Raw genomic sequence first — 16,109 nt, 5'->3', positions numbered from 1 at the left:
TTTTACACTTTTAGCACTTTTTCTTAAATCCTCAAAGGTAATCCCTAGAGCTCCATTTTTCATCTAGGTTTCTATAGGTTTTTCCTAAAAGGAATCATTTTTATTGGCTAAAGCTTTTGCAGTTTGAACGAAGTTTCACTTTAAGTCAAATATTTTACGGAAAGAAAATGATAGTTTTTATCAGCTGAATTAAGGTCTTTTTAGTTTTTGTGATTATGTTTGAACAATTGTTTTTGAAAATTTTATTTTCACGATTTAACTTTTATTGTTCACTAATAACTCCAATCAAAAGACAAAAAGCTATTTCTTAAATTTTTTAAAACAAAGATCATAGATCTAGAACAGGAATTTGAAAATATTCATTAATATTTGCGGGTTTAGGTATCGTTAGAGGAGGTAGGAATTTTATCAAATATTTCTAGTGTATCAATTTAGCCTTGTGTAATTCATGTCGAAGCATACACTCGAGAGGTGGGTGCATGGCGAACTTACATTAGCATGTGACTCATCCGTATTACTGCACTTAAATTTTTAGCAATATACAATATAAACACAAGAAAAATCCTCATTTCTTAAATTATTCTAATAGTTTTGAATTCTCTACTTTCGGTTAATAACAACAAATTTTTTTTAAAGGCAAGAAATTGACAAACCCAATTCCAACAATGGCTTTTCATGGACATGGATGGTGACAGCAAATAAAATGGGTGAAGGTGATTTATTTGCTTAACTGGTTAATTAGAATAATGAATCCATGATTCTTCATTCCATTATCATAATCACCGAACATTAAAATAAGACATATAATGTTTTACCAAGAAACTAAAAAACACACAATAATGGTAATATTATTCTTGAGAACACGTGAGCCTTGTGAGCCCAGCACAAACTGTCGTTCCCTTCTTTTACTCTTGTGAAAAATCCACGGCTCATTCCGATAGGTATTTATACATCTGTTTTTACCTTTTGTATTGTTTTCGTCATTTGATTTGATTCTTTTTCAATTCTCGTACTCTTTTGATTTATTTAATTTAAAGGATAGAAAGAAAAAATAAATGTACAAACTAATGACATCTCTTAAATTTATTATTGATCACATTTTGATACGTTTTTGTGCATTTTGGATGAGTTCTACGTATGTATTGAAGTAGGGAGAAGGAAGAAGGAAGAGATGAGCAATATTACTTGGGATGTGATATCTACACGCTTCTTTTTACTTTTCACACACCCTTCTAATTTTCGGCCGTCAGATCAGATGAATTCAAAAAGACCAAGAGGCAGAAATTAACTTTTTAAGGACATGGATCGGGCTCGGAAAAGTTAGGGCTGGATCGAAAGAAGAAAGTTTAAATAAGACCAATTCATGGTTTGGCCCAATCCAACATAACTGCAAATGGTTGGGCCTAATCTGTCTTAAATATACAACTTGGGCCCGAGTCGATGATGTGTTAAACTTCCCTTGCTAATCCAACGGTCAGCAGTTGCCATTACACCACTCAATCAGAGCCGTGTTTCACAAGACTCGTCTTTGATCTTCCCATCTAGCCAACGCAAAAGCGACACGATGACACAGACATACAGCGACACGTGTCACCCAATCACTGGGCAGATGAGGTTCCCCTAACTTGTGGTCATCACGCACCTCCTTGCGCGCACGCTGCCACTCTCCTCCCCAAATCTCCCGCGAATAATATCTTACGCCGCAACAAGACAATTTCCGTCACCCAACAGCCCAAATTTTAAATTTAAATTTTATTATTTAACGTAAGTTTTCCATCAGTCTTTTAAACAAATTAGATTAAATTAAATTAGATGATTTTTGGACCGAAAATTCGGTAGAGAGATATTGGAGCCACATTTTCAGGCACTTTCAGCCACTGTGTTGTTATCTGCAATGGCCATGGTTGCGAGGCTCCACGTATGCCCACAGAGCTTGGAACACTTCAACTTCAAGATCCACCGCGGAACCGGCCCGGAGTTGATAATCGGGTCGGGTTTTCGGCGGTCCGGGGGGCTGCTGCCCGCGGGGCGAAATGGGTTTTCCTTGAAACCGTGCAGGTCGTTCAGGGGGGAGGATAACGGAGGGGGTGCGGAGGAGGGAGAGGAGGAAAGTGCGAGAAAGCGCGGGAATTTGAAGAAGGGAGGTGGGACTGGGATTTTGAAATCTTTGAAATCTAGTGTTTTGGGGGGTTTTGGTGTGGGGTTTAGAGATGGGGAGGAGTACAGGAACGCGGTAGCCAAGTTGGAGGAGGTCTGTCAATCTGTAAGTAATGTTTTTGCTGGTTTTTGTTTTCGTTTAATTAGCAGTTTTATGAGTTAATTAATTATGATTTGTTTAGTTGGAGCATGTATTTGTTTATTTTTTGTTTGGTTTCTGAGAAAATCCAAGCAAAGAAAAGTTTGTTTGGGATTTTAGACCTTGAAGTTTGAAACATTTTTTGGGTGGGAAAATCCTAGGAGGAAAATGATTCAGATTTTAAATTTTGAAGCTTGAAGCTTTCATAAACTTTTTTTTTTTTGGTTGTTTGGTTGCTGAGAAAATCCAAGGAGGAAACTGAACTTTTTCAAAATGATTGTTCTGTTAGGGTTGTTATTCGAATTCTTATCAACAAATGAAAAGAGAAATGAAGTTAACCCCTCAAGATTTATCTTTCATCACTGAACTTTAGGGAAGCAAGACTGTACTACGAAGTTTATGCCTCAAGATTTTGTCTTTTTTTTTTTTTCAGTGAGATTTATGAAAGACATCTTTCAAAGAATGATAGATCGTTTCAAGGTTGTCTTGTTTATCAGGATTCTGACATGCTTCTAAGTGTCTTTAAAAATAGGCTGCCGTTCAAATCGGAAGATATATTGTGACCATGATGAGCACAGGAGTTATACTAGCAATTGGGTTTCAGTTGTCAGGTTAGAAGCATGTTACTATTTGGTTTCATATTATCTGTCCGAAATGTAATGTTCCATATGTAGACTTCTAATTTATTGGATGTTTTTTCGAAGGTGGAGACAGTGATTTGAATGAGCTAGTTTGGTATAGCTGGCTTGGTGGAATTATTATCGGAACTATGGTTGGATCTAACATGGTTTTAGAGGATCACTGTCGAGCTGGTCCACGAAATGTTGTCATCAGTGGAAGGTAGATACTCTCTCTCGCTTGCTCTTCTTCTTAATAAATTGTGTAAGGAGTTGTGGGACTGGTGGAGGAGGCTTTTTAATTCTGTGGTATCACGAAAATTGATCTAGTATAATATTTTCATATATAATGGCTTCAAGAGAGCATAAAAGTATGATTTACATGTCTTTTGCGTCTTTTGATTGGCTGGTACAGCACAAGGGGACTTGGAAAAGCACTTGCTCGTGAATTTCTTCTTTCTGGAGATCGTGTGGTTGTCGCTTCTCGAAGGTGATACTTAGATTTTGAATTTATGATATGTGTTTGTGTATAAACTTGTGTACAGGTTTATGCCATGGTTATGGTGTTATAAATAGTACTACTGCCACTGATTACTGAATCATGTCAAGGCAGCCCCGAGTCTGTACAAGCAACTGTCAGAGAGCTTGAGGAAAACCTAAGGGAAGGTATAAACAGTGCAGGCGGGTTATCCAAGAACCTGAAACATGCAAAAGTAGTTGGCGTAGCATGTGATGTTTGTGAAGCCGGCGATGTGCAGAAACTGGCAAATTTTGCTGTTAGTGAACTCGGTCATATTGACATTTGGGTAATCTTTTGAAACCATCGATTAGATACTTATCACTTTGTAACTATCTAATTTGTAACCTCTTTCACAGATAAACAATGCTGGGGCTAATAAAGGATTTAGACCCTTGCTTCAGTTTACAGACGAAGACATTAAGCAGGTATTTGCAAAAACAATAGCTCTATGTTGTGGTTCTTATGTGAAGAGAGTGCAATAGACCGCGCACTCTCTCTCTCTCTCTCTCTCTCTCTCTCTCTCTCTCTCTCTCTCTCTCTCTCTCTCTTCCTAACTCCAGGCACACCCTAGCACCCATGTGCACGAGTCTGTATTAAAAACATGATCACATTCATGTGACTAGAAATTTGTTCTTCAGGATTTTGACAATGCATAATCATTTCAAAATGGTTCACTATCTAGCTTAAACCTTCTAATCTTATGTCAGATTGTCTCGACAAACCTGGTTGGGTCTATACTTTGCACTCGAGAAGCAATGCGTATAATGATGAATCAGGTCAAAGGTGGGCATATATTTAATATGGATGGAGCAGGCTCTGGGGGATCAAGTACCCCTTTGACAGCTGTGTGAGTGCCTTGCCTTGTTGATGGATAATAGCCTTTTCTTTTGAGGGAAGAGGCTGAACAGTCACCTATTTTTCGCAATTGTGATTTCTGATCGGTGACAATTATACGTTGATACTTATGCTATTTTATCTCCTCAAACTTTAGCTATGGATCAACGAAGTGTGGTCTTAGACAGCTTCAATCATCACTTTTAAAGGAGTGCAAGCGGTCCAAAGTAGGAGTGCACACAGCATCTCCAGGCATGGTTCTTACAGATCTGCTTCTGAGGTACACTTGATGAATTTTTATTTTCAGGATGTAATCTTGTTAAAAGAGGTTGTTCACCTCATGAGCCGAATATTAAAGTTTTTAATCTTCTTTGAAAAAGGTTTTGTTCGTGCTAGGATCTGATGAATTATTGCTTGTTTTCAGTGGCTCTTCTTTGAAGAATAAACAAATGTTTAACTTCATATGCGAGCTTCCTGAAACAGTAGCTAGAACTTTAGTTCCACGGATGCGAGTTGTGAAGGGAACAGGAAAGGCCATCAATTACTTGACACCTCCTAGGATCTTACTTGCTTTAGTAACCGCATGGCTGCGACGTGGTCGCTGGTTTGATGAACAGGTAATTATTTGACTTTTGTTGTGAAGTGTAAGATATGCGATGTTACTGCACTTGTATGCATTGTGACAAATCGAGTTCTTCAAATACTTAAATAGTTAAATTAGTGATGCTTTAGGTTCGTATAATCTGGGACTTATGGTCATGCCAACAGTGCAGTGCCATGATCGATAGATATCCGTAGTTGCAAACAATCGAAAACTGATTCTGGTATAACTTGCAGGGCAAGGCACTGTACGCAGCAGAAGCAGACCGGCTTCGGAACTGGGCAGAAAACCGCACCCGTTTTTACTTCACTGATGCAATGGATATGTACACAGAGAACACTTGGGTGTCTGTCTTCTCACTCTCTGTAGTCTGTGCCTTCATCATCCTCTCTAGCACCAGCAGCAACTTGCCTGGTACTTGAGTTTTTCGCAACAACTCAAAACTGAAACCACTAGGAAATACCTCAGGCAGATACTAGTTATGAAGGACCGGACCAGACCAGACACATTGCTCAGAACAACGTATGCAACCGATGATGCAGGGTACCATTTTTCTACCTGCATCGATTGGACACTAATCATTTTAAAGCATTCATTGTAGATCATCGTAAATCGATTTGACTGCTACGCATCGTTTACAAATCCGAGCTTTGTGGGTGGTTCTATATGCAAAATCATGTAAAAACTAGAGTAGTTCATGGTAATATTTGATTCCAATTTGTACATGCTAAGAGTAGCAATGCTGCCAAGGCGTAAATCGAAAAGATGCACCGTAAAGTCAGCTCTGCCATTGTCTCTCTTCCTTCTTCTTGTACGGTGTTCATGTTTTCGATGAACATCTACTCACCTTCTCCGCTTAGGCTAATCTCAAACACTTACGATAAATGTATTTATCGCTTTTGCAAATCTGAACTTAGCCAAGTTGGCCAAATACATAAATTATTTTATTAGTGATGTTAAATAAGCAAGGAAGACTTTAAAGCATATTTAAAAGCCTGTTGGTTAAGGAGGACGGCTTTGGTTATGGTGTTTAATTGCCATAAAAAGAAACGTAACAATACTTATTGGAAATAAATAAAATAAAGTATATAGCTGGATTGAGCTAAGAGCATCTTTAGAGAAATGTCAAAAATATTACGTGAACTGTTTAATAAAAATGTGATTTTCTAGTTTTAAAAATAATGTTAAAAGTCCTACATGAAATGATATTCTCCGCTTCACGACTAAAATATGAAGGTAACGTCAATTTTGTTTTGGTTTATTTTAATATCAGGCCTACATGGTTCTTTTATTTTTTTTTCACTTAATTCATTATTTTACTACTAATTATGGACGCACTTAATTTTCTTAAATAACTAAAAAATATTTTAATTTGACATATATCTTTATATTTCTTCCACTTTAGTCAAAATAAAATAAAAGTCAATGTCATGGCACTAATTATGAGAAGTTGATTAGAATAAAGGGATGTGATATCTATACACCATTTTTTACTTCTCACACAACCTTTTTAATTTTCGATCGTCGGATTAGATGAATTGAAGAAGATCAACATACAGAAACTAATAAATGATGTTTGAGAAATAAAAAGAAGTGTGTGGATAGTACATCTCTATAATGAACCATCCCCATGCGAGGCCAGGGCAAATTCAACCTCTCTCTCATTCAAATTTCAACCCCACATTTTTGTTAATTTTTAATTTGTTTTAGATAGTGTGTATTTTTATATATATAAAACCAAAAAAGTATAATATATATATATATATATATATATATATATATATGCGTGTGTACATGCACACACACATGAAATTGTGATGTAAAATGTTCACGGGTCTTTGATAGTATACATGTTTGAAAACCGAACATACATCTTCCACCAGGTCATCACTATATTTTGAAGCAAATTGCCAGCAGCTTTGCTTCTCGTCCCACTCAATTTTCTTTTACTGTCAAATTACTTGTGTTGTCATTGTCATGGCTTTTGCCCTAACCAAACACCTTTCTTTCTCTTAGGCCATTTCCAACCAATCCGACCAGAGGATTAAAAATAATCTAAAATGACACGAAAATCGTCTCTAACTGAGGACTTGGCCAAATGGCTCGTGGTCCCCATCGGGCCAACACCAAATCAGGCCAACCGACTGGCCCAAATAAGCCAGCCAACCAGCCCTGGGCCGGCCCAAATTCAAATGCCAACGGCTAGCTGACGCTAGCAGCCGTTGGATTTGAATTTTTTTTTTGTTGGTAAAAGTAAAAAAAAAAGTAATAACAAATTCCAAATATTGTAGTCTTTAATATTTAAGTTGTAGTTTTTAAATTTAAGTTGATGTAATATTTAAATTGTAATAATAAATTATGTTTGGCTTATGACTCTTTGGCCCCCTCGGTTAGAGATTGTATGAAATATGGTCTGATACTGTTCATTAAAATATATTTTCTTGAATGACTATAGGGCTAAAGAGAGCTCTTTATCCCTAATTCGGTTGGAGATGATCTTAATTAATATAAATTTTCTTACACCCTAATAAAATTTAAAGTTTTTATTTCAAACACGACGTGTTGCACAATTCAAAACTTGCATAATTATAAGACTCAATTTGTATACGATTGACATATAAATGGATAAACCCAGACATAATCTATTGCTCGCATTATGTGAGAAAGTCGGACACAATACGCCATGACTAACTCCACAATACTCGCCATGACTAACTACACCATAGTCCTCGCGATGGATCCAACCATGTGAGAATGACATTTTCTAACACAACTTGTAAGGCATCATTTGGATTAGGGTACAATTTTGACCTTGGCTTTGAACTGAAAGCTTAAAACAAAGATCGGTTTATGATTGTATGTTTGGTGTAACAGAAAAATACATAGTGAGAGACTTAGGAAGCTTCCTGAAGTAGAGTTTAGACAAACAATGGTATATTAATCAAACTAATTAAAATGAATTAAACATGAAATAATCGACGCAAATCCACTAATTGCGGACGTAAAGGATGTGACATTTGATTTGACCAAGTGTTGCTGCTCATTTTTTCGGAATTGACTAGCCGCCTGCAATTTGTGCTACCTGCCGTTGCACGCCATACGAATATCGGACCAGTTCTCCCTGCCGGATTAGGATTCTCACTCTTTCTCTTTTCATTCACTTTTATTCCATCATCTCACATTTTTTTATTTTATCTTTCTTTTGTTATAAAAAATTAATATAAAATATTGACGTAGTTTAATTGTGACATTTCAATTAGAAGGGGAGGGAATGGAAGGAAAAAAAAAAGAGGGGAGAGAATCATACTCCCTTCCAACCATGGTCCATGCATGGATACATATGGAGGCATATTGTCTGCCCTCTTGTTATGGTGCCATTTCCATCTCATCTTATTTGTGCGGTCAAGGTTAAGTCACGTCAACATTTTATATTGAATTTTTTATAGAATAATAAGACAAAAAGTAATAGAAATATAAAATGTTGACGTGACTTAACCGTGACCGTATAAATATGAGAGGATAGGAAGGCACCATAACAGGATGACAGACAATCTGCCTTCGATATATATATGGACAACTATCTAGGGTTTTGCATGCCACTTGGCTTCTCATATTTAAACCGTTAAAGTTATTCCATGACTTGAAAATTTACAACTGAGAAAGTTAATTAGTTGATCAAAGCATATAGGTTTTAGGAACTTAATCTTGCATTGTTATCGTTGTAGAAGATAAAACTGTTCAAGAAATGACGTTGTACATTAGGTGAATCTTTCAAAATGCATTGATAATCTACTTAAATGCAACTCAAACATGCTGAGAAACTTTTAGTTTCAGTAAAACAATTCATTGTATTTACTGAAAAGACTTCTAACTTTTATTTTTTTTAATTTTTATATAAGCGCTAACTTAAACATGGATTCAAATACGGATGCATGGGAGGGAGGAGGCATATTTATATCTACTATATATAATCAATGTGGTTATCTTTACGTCTGCAAGTTCAACTCTTTATTCTTAAAGTACTTTTTTTTTTTGGTAAACTATTCTTAAAGTACTTTAGCAAGTAAAAAACATATATTCTTAAAGAGAATATAAAATGCAGATTAATACTTTCAATTAGAATTCAACGCTCATTTTAGAAGACGATTATCAAGCATACCATATCCCTCTGTTATGTAGGAAGCATGCGGTTGTCAACTTGGTTGAGTGTGGGTTTAGGTGTTGGTGTCCAGCTGGTGTGGGTTTAGAGTAACAGCTACCTCTATATATATATATATATGCCACAAAAGGATTAAAATTCCAAATCAGATAAATTAGGAACACCTAATCCTTGACTAATTCACAACGTATTGCCTTCTTTTATGCTATCTGAGTAACGTTATTGATAGGGTTAATTTGTAAAACTCACTTTCATATTGGTATTCTCTATGCCTTGACCCATATATAATTCTCCTTTTTAATATATAAAGGGAAAAGACATTAGACATATTGCATACTTGCCTTGAATCTTGTTTCTATAATTTTTATAAAAGAAATAAGCTATGGACACTCGTTTTGTTTACAAAAGATAAAGAGCTCGTTTGGTCACAAAAGATAATGATTTTTTGAGTTCAAAAAGCATTTTAAAGTTCTTTTTTCAGAATTTACTTGTATTTTTACTAGGAATTGATTTTAAAAACATTTTCACCAAAAACACTTTCAGTCATTTTTTAAAACACTTATAAACGAGCCCCTATTGTGTTGTTTGATACGGCAATAGTTGTATGATTAAATCACGTGTTATAATATGAGTGAACGATAAATTTATATTTTAGGTTACTCATGTCTTGCTCAGAAGTATTGGAATAGAAGAACAACGGATTATTGAAAAAAATGAAATAACAAGTGATTGAGTGTTGATATTAGGTTCAAATCCTACTTATCACTTTATACCTAAATAATAAAAAACCCTAACACGATGTAAGATCGATAATAGTATACTTTTCACTTTCCATGACAATTAATTATAAAGCTTAAGTTGTTAATCATATATTTTAAGGAAAACTAATGAAAAGTATAAAATAAAAACTTTAATTTTAATGAAAAATAACAAATAAATGTGTAGTGAATAGTACTATGAAAAGGTAAAATATGTTTTTTCGTTAAGAGTAAACGATACCAAAATTGTTTCGTTAAAACTCCTTATATTTTATTCTTCATGTGCCTTTTCCTCTCGAGGCAGTGTTACAAAATGCGACCCTTGTTTTGCTGACTTAACCTATGCATCAACTACTGCACTGTATATAAATGCATGCACCAGTTCCTCCTTATCCCAAATAAAAATAATTAGGTTAAAAACGATGGAGCGACGCTCAGCAATTGTGGCAGGGGAAGCAGCTGCAAATAGATCAAAGTTCAAACCAAACCAGTTGTTCTGTCTCTCTTGTTCCTTTCTTGTTTGGAATTTTCATGATCTAGAACTATGTCTGGAAACTAGTTAAGTGAATCAATCCCACTTTAGCAGAACTGCCCTAATGTATTATCAACTACTCTCCTTCTCTCTCTCTAAAAAAAAGTATGGTTTGTGAATCTTATGACATTTCCAAGGGAAAAAGTTCATGGTAGATAATCTTAGGTTTTGCTGAATTTCCTATAGTTTTTAGGTGTTTTTGTACCATACAATTAGTATATAGGTATTCTATAAAATAATTTTAACAGTATATCAAAATTGTATATAACTTACGAATTTCAACATTGATGAAAATGCAAAATGGGCACAAATTGCTAAAAATCTGGCATGACATACAAGGTTAGAGAAGAAAAAAAATTCGGAATTGGGTAAGAACATTATCACCCTTCCTAATTTGTATTTGGATACAAAATTTTCAATGCGAATTGGGTGTGCATGTGGTGTGATTAGATAGCAAAATACCTCACTCATCTTTTTGTTTCTTTTTTCCACTTTTCCATATGTGGCATATCATATCATGGTGTTCACTAAAAATAAGTGCACAATATCTAATTGAAAAGTATATGCAGACAACCAAATAATTTTATTTCAAAAATTGACTATTATACACAAAAAACAAAAAATAAAGAGAAATTAAAATTTTAAATTAAATTTGTAAACTAAATAATATATTATTAGTAGAAAATAACAAGTTAATCAATATTTAAATAATTATTTAATTATAAAAATCATATCATTTAATTAAACCATTTAATCTAAAAAATTGTTTTATCTCGTATTACTAAAACAATTAATAAAAATAAATTTGGAACACATCAAATACGAATATCGTGCAAGAACAACGAAAAAAAAAACAAAAAAAGTACTCACTTAAGGAATAAAAAACAAAAGCGGTCCCATTTCACCAGCAACCGAAACAAAAGAGAACAAAAATCCAAAGAATTTATAATCCCGGCCGAGTAAAAGACGGAGAAACGCGGGGGCCAATCATGTAGGGCCCACTGCATAAGTCCACAAGACCAAGCTTCCCACTCGGTGCCAAAACCCCGGCTACTCAATCTCTCTCTCTCTCTCTCTCCCTCCTCCCAGCGCAGTAACAGCAGAGCACAGACGATGATCTCTCTCTCCCTCCAACCATGTTACTGAGGAATTCTTATTGCTACGAATTTATGAAGTTTTAAATTTCTAAAAAAGCAGAAAGAAAAAAAGGCAACAAAAATACCTTCTTTTAATTCCCCAAACCAAAAAGCAAACGCCATCTGTCTCTGTTTGTCTCCCTCTCCCTCCTCTCTACTTTCTCCATTAAAGCCACTCAACATTCTCTCTCTCTCTCTCTACTTTTTCTAGAGAGAGAAAGTGGAAAAAGATCGAAGCTTTTGATTCGGCGGAGGCCCAGAGGACTATTTCCCAGGTCATTAGATTTGTCTGAATTTTACATCAAACAATGTCGGCTCCGGCGCCGTCGACCAGCACAACCTCGCCGCCACCACCACCCACAGCTCCGGCGCCTTCTGCGACTCCTAGCGCACCGCCTCCATCGACCCCGAGCGCACCGCCACCAGCGACCCCGAGCGCGCCACCACCAGCCACTCCGTCGTCACCACCACCACCGTCTTCGACCACACCCACACCACCATCGACAACTCCATCTCCGGCCTCTTCTGCATCTCCGCCGACATCAACCACTCCCTCTCCTCCACCGCCGAAATCAACCACCCCATCTCCTCCACCTCCGAAATCAACCACCCCATCTCCTCCTCCGCCGACTGGTTCGGGTTCTACGCCTTCTACCCCGTCAAAAAGTCCTCCGCCTCCGCCTCAATCGTCTTCGTCGCCGTCGCCACCATCTTCAGGCTTGGACACGGGGGTTATAATCGGGATTGCCATCGGGGCTGTGGCGATCTTAGCGGTGCTGAGTCTTCTCTGCATTTGTTGCAGTAAGAAGAAGAAAAGGAGAAGAAGTGATGAAGAGTATTATATGCCTCCGCCGCCGCCTCCTGGGCCCAAAGGTATCAACTTTCCTTTGGTTTTTTTATTTTTTAACATTTTCGATCTGGGTTTGTTGTTTCTTTTGAGTTGGGTTTAAATTTAATTTCATTTGGAACGTTTTGATTGCTCTGCTTGTAAAATTTGATGGATATGATTAGACTTTTTGAGTTTTTGAAGTTTCGATTGAGTGAAAATTAAGAACAAAAAACGAAATGGTTATCAAACGGGCCTTCGTGAAATGGTTTTTGACTAAGATTTTTCGGGATTTTGGATCTGGTCATTGGATTAGAAAATGCTCTTCTGCATTTCTCCCTCAAAGGTTGTCATTGATTTGCATTGTTGTTGATGTTTTTCGTCGAATATCTGAATTCGTGACATCTGCATGTCTGATTTTATGAACTAGTATGAAGTACTGGGGAATCTGGTAAAGCATGTTTTTATTGTCGTTACCATATCGTGTTAAGCATCAGTTAGAAACATTTCCAGCCTGTAGTACTCTGACTTGAGTTATGAATTTTAGTCTCACATTTTATAATATGTTGTGTTCTTTTATGGTTTTTCTTTTGTGGTTTGTCTTGTTGTTTTTGTTTCTAGCGTTCATTAATTTATTCGAGTTTGAAAGAATGTGTTTCTGAGGAAGGTTTTGCCTTTTACTGCCGATGAATCCTCCGTATATTATTATTTTGTGCAAAGACGTATTATTGCTGTGAATTATCCAGGTCGAATTGAATACTGATATCCGAGTGTTTGTTGGTATTTTCCAGTTGACCCATACGGTGGTCCTTCGCATGAGTGGCAACAAAATGCTCCTCCGCCTGGTAATCAACAAAATGCTCCTCCGCCTGGTAATCATGCAGTCACAATGATGCCAAAGCCATCTCCGCCACCACCAGTAGCATCACGGCCACCACACTCACCACAATATAATCCAAGTCCGGGAGCAGCACCACCACCACCTTTCACAAGCAGCAGTGGAGGTTCTGGTTCCAATTATTCAGGGGGTGATCTACCCCCACCACCACCTCCACCAGGCTATACCTTGGGATTTTCTAAAAGCACATTCACATATGAGGAACTAGCATTGGCAACTGAAGGCTTCTCGGATTCCAATCTTCTTGGTCAAGGTGGATTTGGATACGTACACAAAGGAGTCCTTCCAAATGGGAAGGAAGTAGCGGTCAAGCAGCTGAAAGCTGGAAGTGGGCAAGGGGAACGTGAATTCCAGGCAGAAGTTGAAATTATTAGCCGTGTACATCATAGACATCTTGTTTCACTGGTTGGATATTGCATGACTGGATCCGAGAGACTACTGGTTTATGAGTTTGTTCCCAATAATACTATGGAGTTTCACTTACATGGTACGTTTGTTTTTGAAGCACATAATATTGAATTTGTGATTATAAACAATTAAACACCTTTATAATCAAAATTAAAACAGTGAATCTATTTGTCTTTGGTGTACACACACACATATAATATTGAATTTCGCATGTGGTCCAATATCCTAGTGGATAGTGTGTTATAGGGTGCTGGGTTTCCATCCATGTGTCCCGGGTTCGAAACTCCCCCTCCCCTAAATTATTATAATAGTTTCGAACCCTCTCCCCTCCCCTTAATAATAATAATAATAATAATAATAAAAAAAAAGGTAGTTGATAGACCGTTGCTTGATTGTTTTTACCGTGGCGATGTTGGTGCATTCTTCTGGTTACAAGGATCTGATAGAATATTCATACCGCAGGAAAAGGGCGACCTACCATGGATTGGTCAACAAGACTAAAAATTGCTTTAGGATCTGCCAAAGGAATAGCATATCTTCACGAAGACTGTAAGTTATCCATGTTCGTGCACACACACAAGGTCACTTGAAAATAATTACTTTAAATTGGTCCTTGACATCGGAACTCTGGATTTTACATCATAATAATCTGTAAATGTTATGCAGGTCATCCAAAAATCATTCATCGTGATATTAAAGCAGCTAATATACTTTTGGATTTCAAGTTTGAGGCAAAGGTATGGACTGTGCATATATCGTGCTCAGATTTGATCTGTACTATATGATTTATTTTAAGATGATTGGGTGATCATGTCAAGGAATTTTAGTTCTGTATAAACTGAGATTCACCGTCTTTGGCTCAGGTTGCGGATTTTGGACTTGCCAAGTTTTCGTCCGATGTTAATACTCACATTTCCACCCGAGTGATGGGGACTTTTGGGTAAGAGTTGTGAAACCCATTGCTTTCATATTGAAATTCCCAATGGACTTAGTTATCGTAATGATTTTAGTTTAAGATTGACCCAAAGTATGGCCAGGCTTTTATCAAGATTGATTGAGAGGTCTCAGGTTGAGACTCTTGTAAACGTTGTTTGGTGTGGTAACCAGATATCGTATTATTCTTACATGCTTGCTACCTTCAGGTATCTAGCTCCGGAATATGCTTCAAGTGGAAAACTCACTGACAAGTCAGATGTTTACTCCTTTGGTGTTATGCTTTTGGAGTTGATTACTGGACGCCGGCCTGTTGATGCATCTCAAACTTACATGGAGGATAGTTTGGTAGACTGGGTGAGTAATAAGTCACATTGTCTGTGAATAACTTGTGAACTGTGGTTGGTTTTTTTAGAGAATGACGACTAATGAGAGAGTTGTGGAATTGCAGGCAAGGCCTGTGCTAAATCGAGCGTTGGAAGAAAGAAACTTTGATGAACTGGTTGACCCTAAGCTTCAAAACAGTTACGACCCCAATGAGATGGCTCGCATGGTTGCTTGTGCTGCAGCTTGTGTACGTCATTCTGCACGGCGTCGACCTCGAATGAGTCAGGTAAATTTTCTTAAGTAAGAGCTTAATTTCCGCGAATGAATCTTCTAGATGTCATGGATCTTAGTTGATCTGCATCCATTGGACAAGCAAGGTTTTCAAGACCTACCAGGGTTCTGTAATGTGTCTTCTGACCATATTTACTCGATACACGCAGGTTGTCCGAGCTTTAGAGGGCGACGTGTCTCTTTCTGATCTCAATGAAGGAATCCGGCCTGGGCAGAGCAATGTCTATAGCTCTCACGGGAGCTCAGACTACGACACAAGCCAATACAAAGAGGACATGAAAAAGTTCAGGAAGATGGCATTAGGAAGCCAGGAGTACGGTGCTAGTAGCGAGTATAGCGCACCCACAAGCGATTACGGTTTGTATCCATCCGGCTCAAGCAGCGGGGAAGGCCAAAGCCGCCAAACCACCAGAGAAATGGAGTTGGGAAGGATAAAGAAAAACAACCACGGTTTTAGCAGCGGAACCTCTTAACGGCCAGTGCACAAATTTTTTTTCCTGTAAAGAGTTAACCCCTTCCCATATTCTTAACACTTCTCTTTATCAACATTGATTTCTAGAACACAGCTTGTTATAGCACCAGTTCAATCTGTTTTTTCCCCTCTTCGAAATAATCGAGTTTTCGGTTTTCGGTTTTACAGTGTATATAGCCAGCGCTTATGCAACAGTCAACAAAAGATTCTTAACCAATTCTTTTATTTGTGGTTAATCTTTCTTCTTTCACATATTATTCCCAAACATCTCTTGTAATAGTTTCTTAGCATTACAATTTTTCCAGACACCACTGGTTTCAAGTTGTGTTCCGAATTTTCCTTGATTACCTTCGTATACTCAATGTCGATGCATATTTAACTGTTGAATCTGATCTAACGGTTTTGTCGACGCATAACCACGATGTCTCGGTTATACAAAAATAGGGAGGGAGTCGTGAGGGTAGACAAATTCTAGAGTCGACAGACACCCAGACTTGATGT

The 16,109-nt window shown here is 37.3% G+C and overlaps 2 protein-coding genes across 2 annotated transcripts; both read left to right on the top strand.

Annotated features, from left to right (window-relative positions):
• The first annotated feature begins 1,666 nt into the window (after window positions 1-1,666).
• On the top strand, window positions 1,667-5,649 carry LOC126605308 (probable chlorophyll(ide) b reductase NYC1, chloroplastic). The gene is made up of 10 exons (XM_050272680.1): window positions 1,667-2,263; window positions 2,829-2,907; window positions 3,001-3,136; window positions 3,329-3,403; window positions 3,527-3,719; window positions 3,790-3,858; window positions 4,141-4,280; window positions 4,425-4,547; window positions 4,692-4,884; window positions 5,105-5,649. Exons 1-10 carry the CDS (start codon window positions 1,895-1,897, stop codon window positions 5,288-5,290), a joined length of 1,563 nt encoding a protein of 520 aa, XP_050128637.1. The 5' UTR covers window positions 1,667-1,894; the 3' UTR covers window positions 5,291-5,649.
• A 5,716-nt stretch (window positions 5,650-11,365) lies between these two features.
• Window positions 11,366-15,844, top strand: LOC126605307 (proline-rich receptor-like protein kinase PERK1). Its single transcript, XM_050272679.1, has 8 exons — window positions 11,366-12,326; window positions 13,071-13,664; window positions 14,048-14,134; window positions 14,252-14,322; window positions 14,449-14,525; window positions 14,728-14,875; window positions 14,970-15,131; window positions 15,286-15,844. Exons 1-8 carry the CDS (start codon window positions 11,762-11,764, stop codon window positions 15,607-15,609), a joined length of 2,028 nt encoding a protein of 675 aa, XP_050128636.1. The 5' UTR covers window positions 11,366-11,761; the 3' UTR covers window positions 15,610-15,844.
• The last annotated feature ends 265 nt before the right edge of the window (window positions 15,845-16,109 follow it).

Source organism: Malus sylvestris, chromosome 15 (assembly GCF_916048215.2).
Source record: "Malus sylvestris chromosome 15, drMalSylv7.2, whole genome shotgun sequence".
Classification (NCBI taxonomy): Eukaryota; Viridiplantae; Streptophyta; class Magnoliopsida; order Rosales; family Rosaceae; genus Malus; species Malus sylvestris.
The sequence above is the reverse complement of the archived record's forward strand: the minus strand, read 5'-3'. Positions and strand labels throughout refer to the sequence as shown.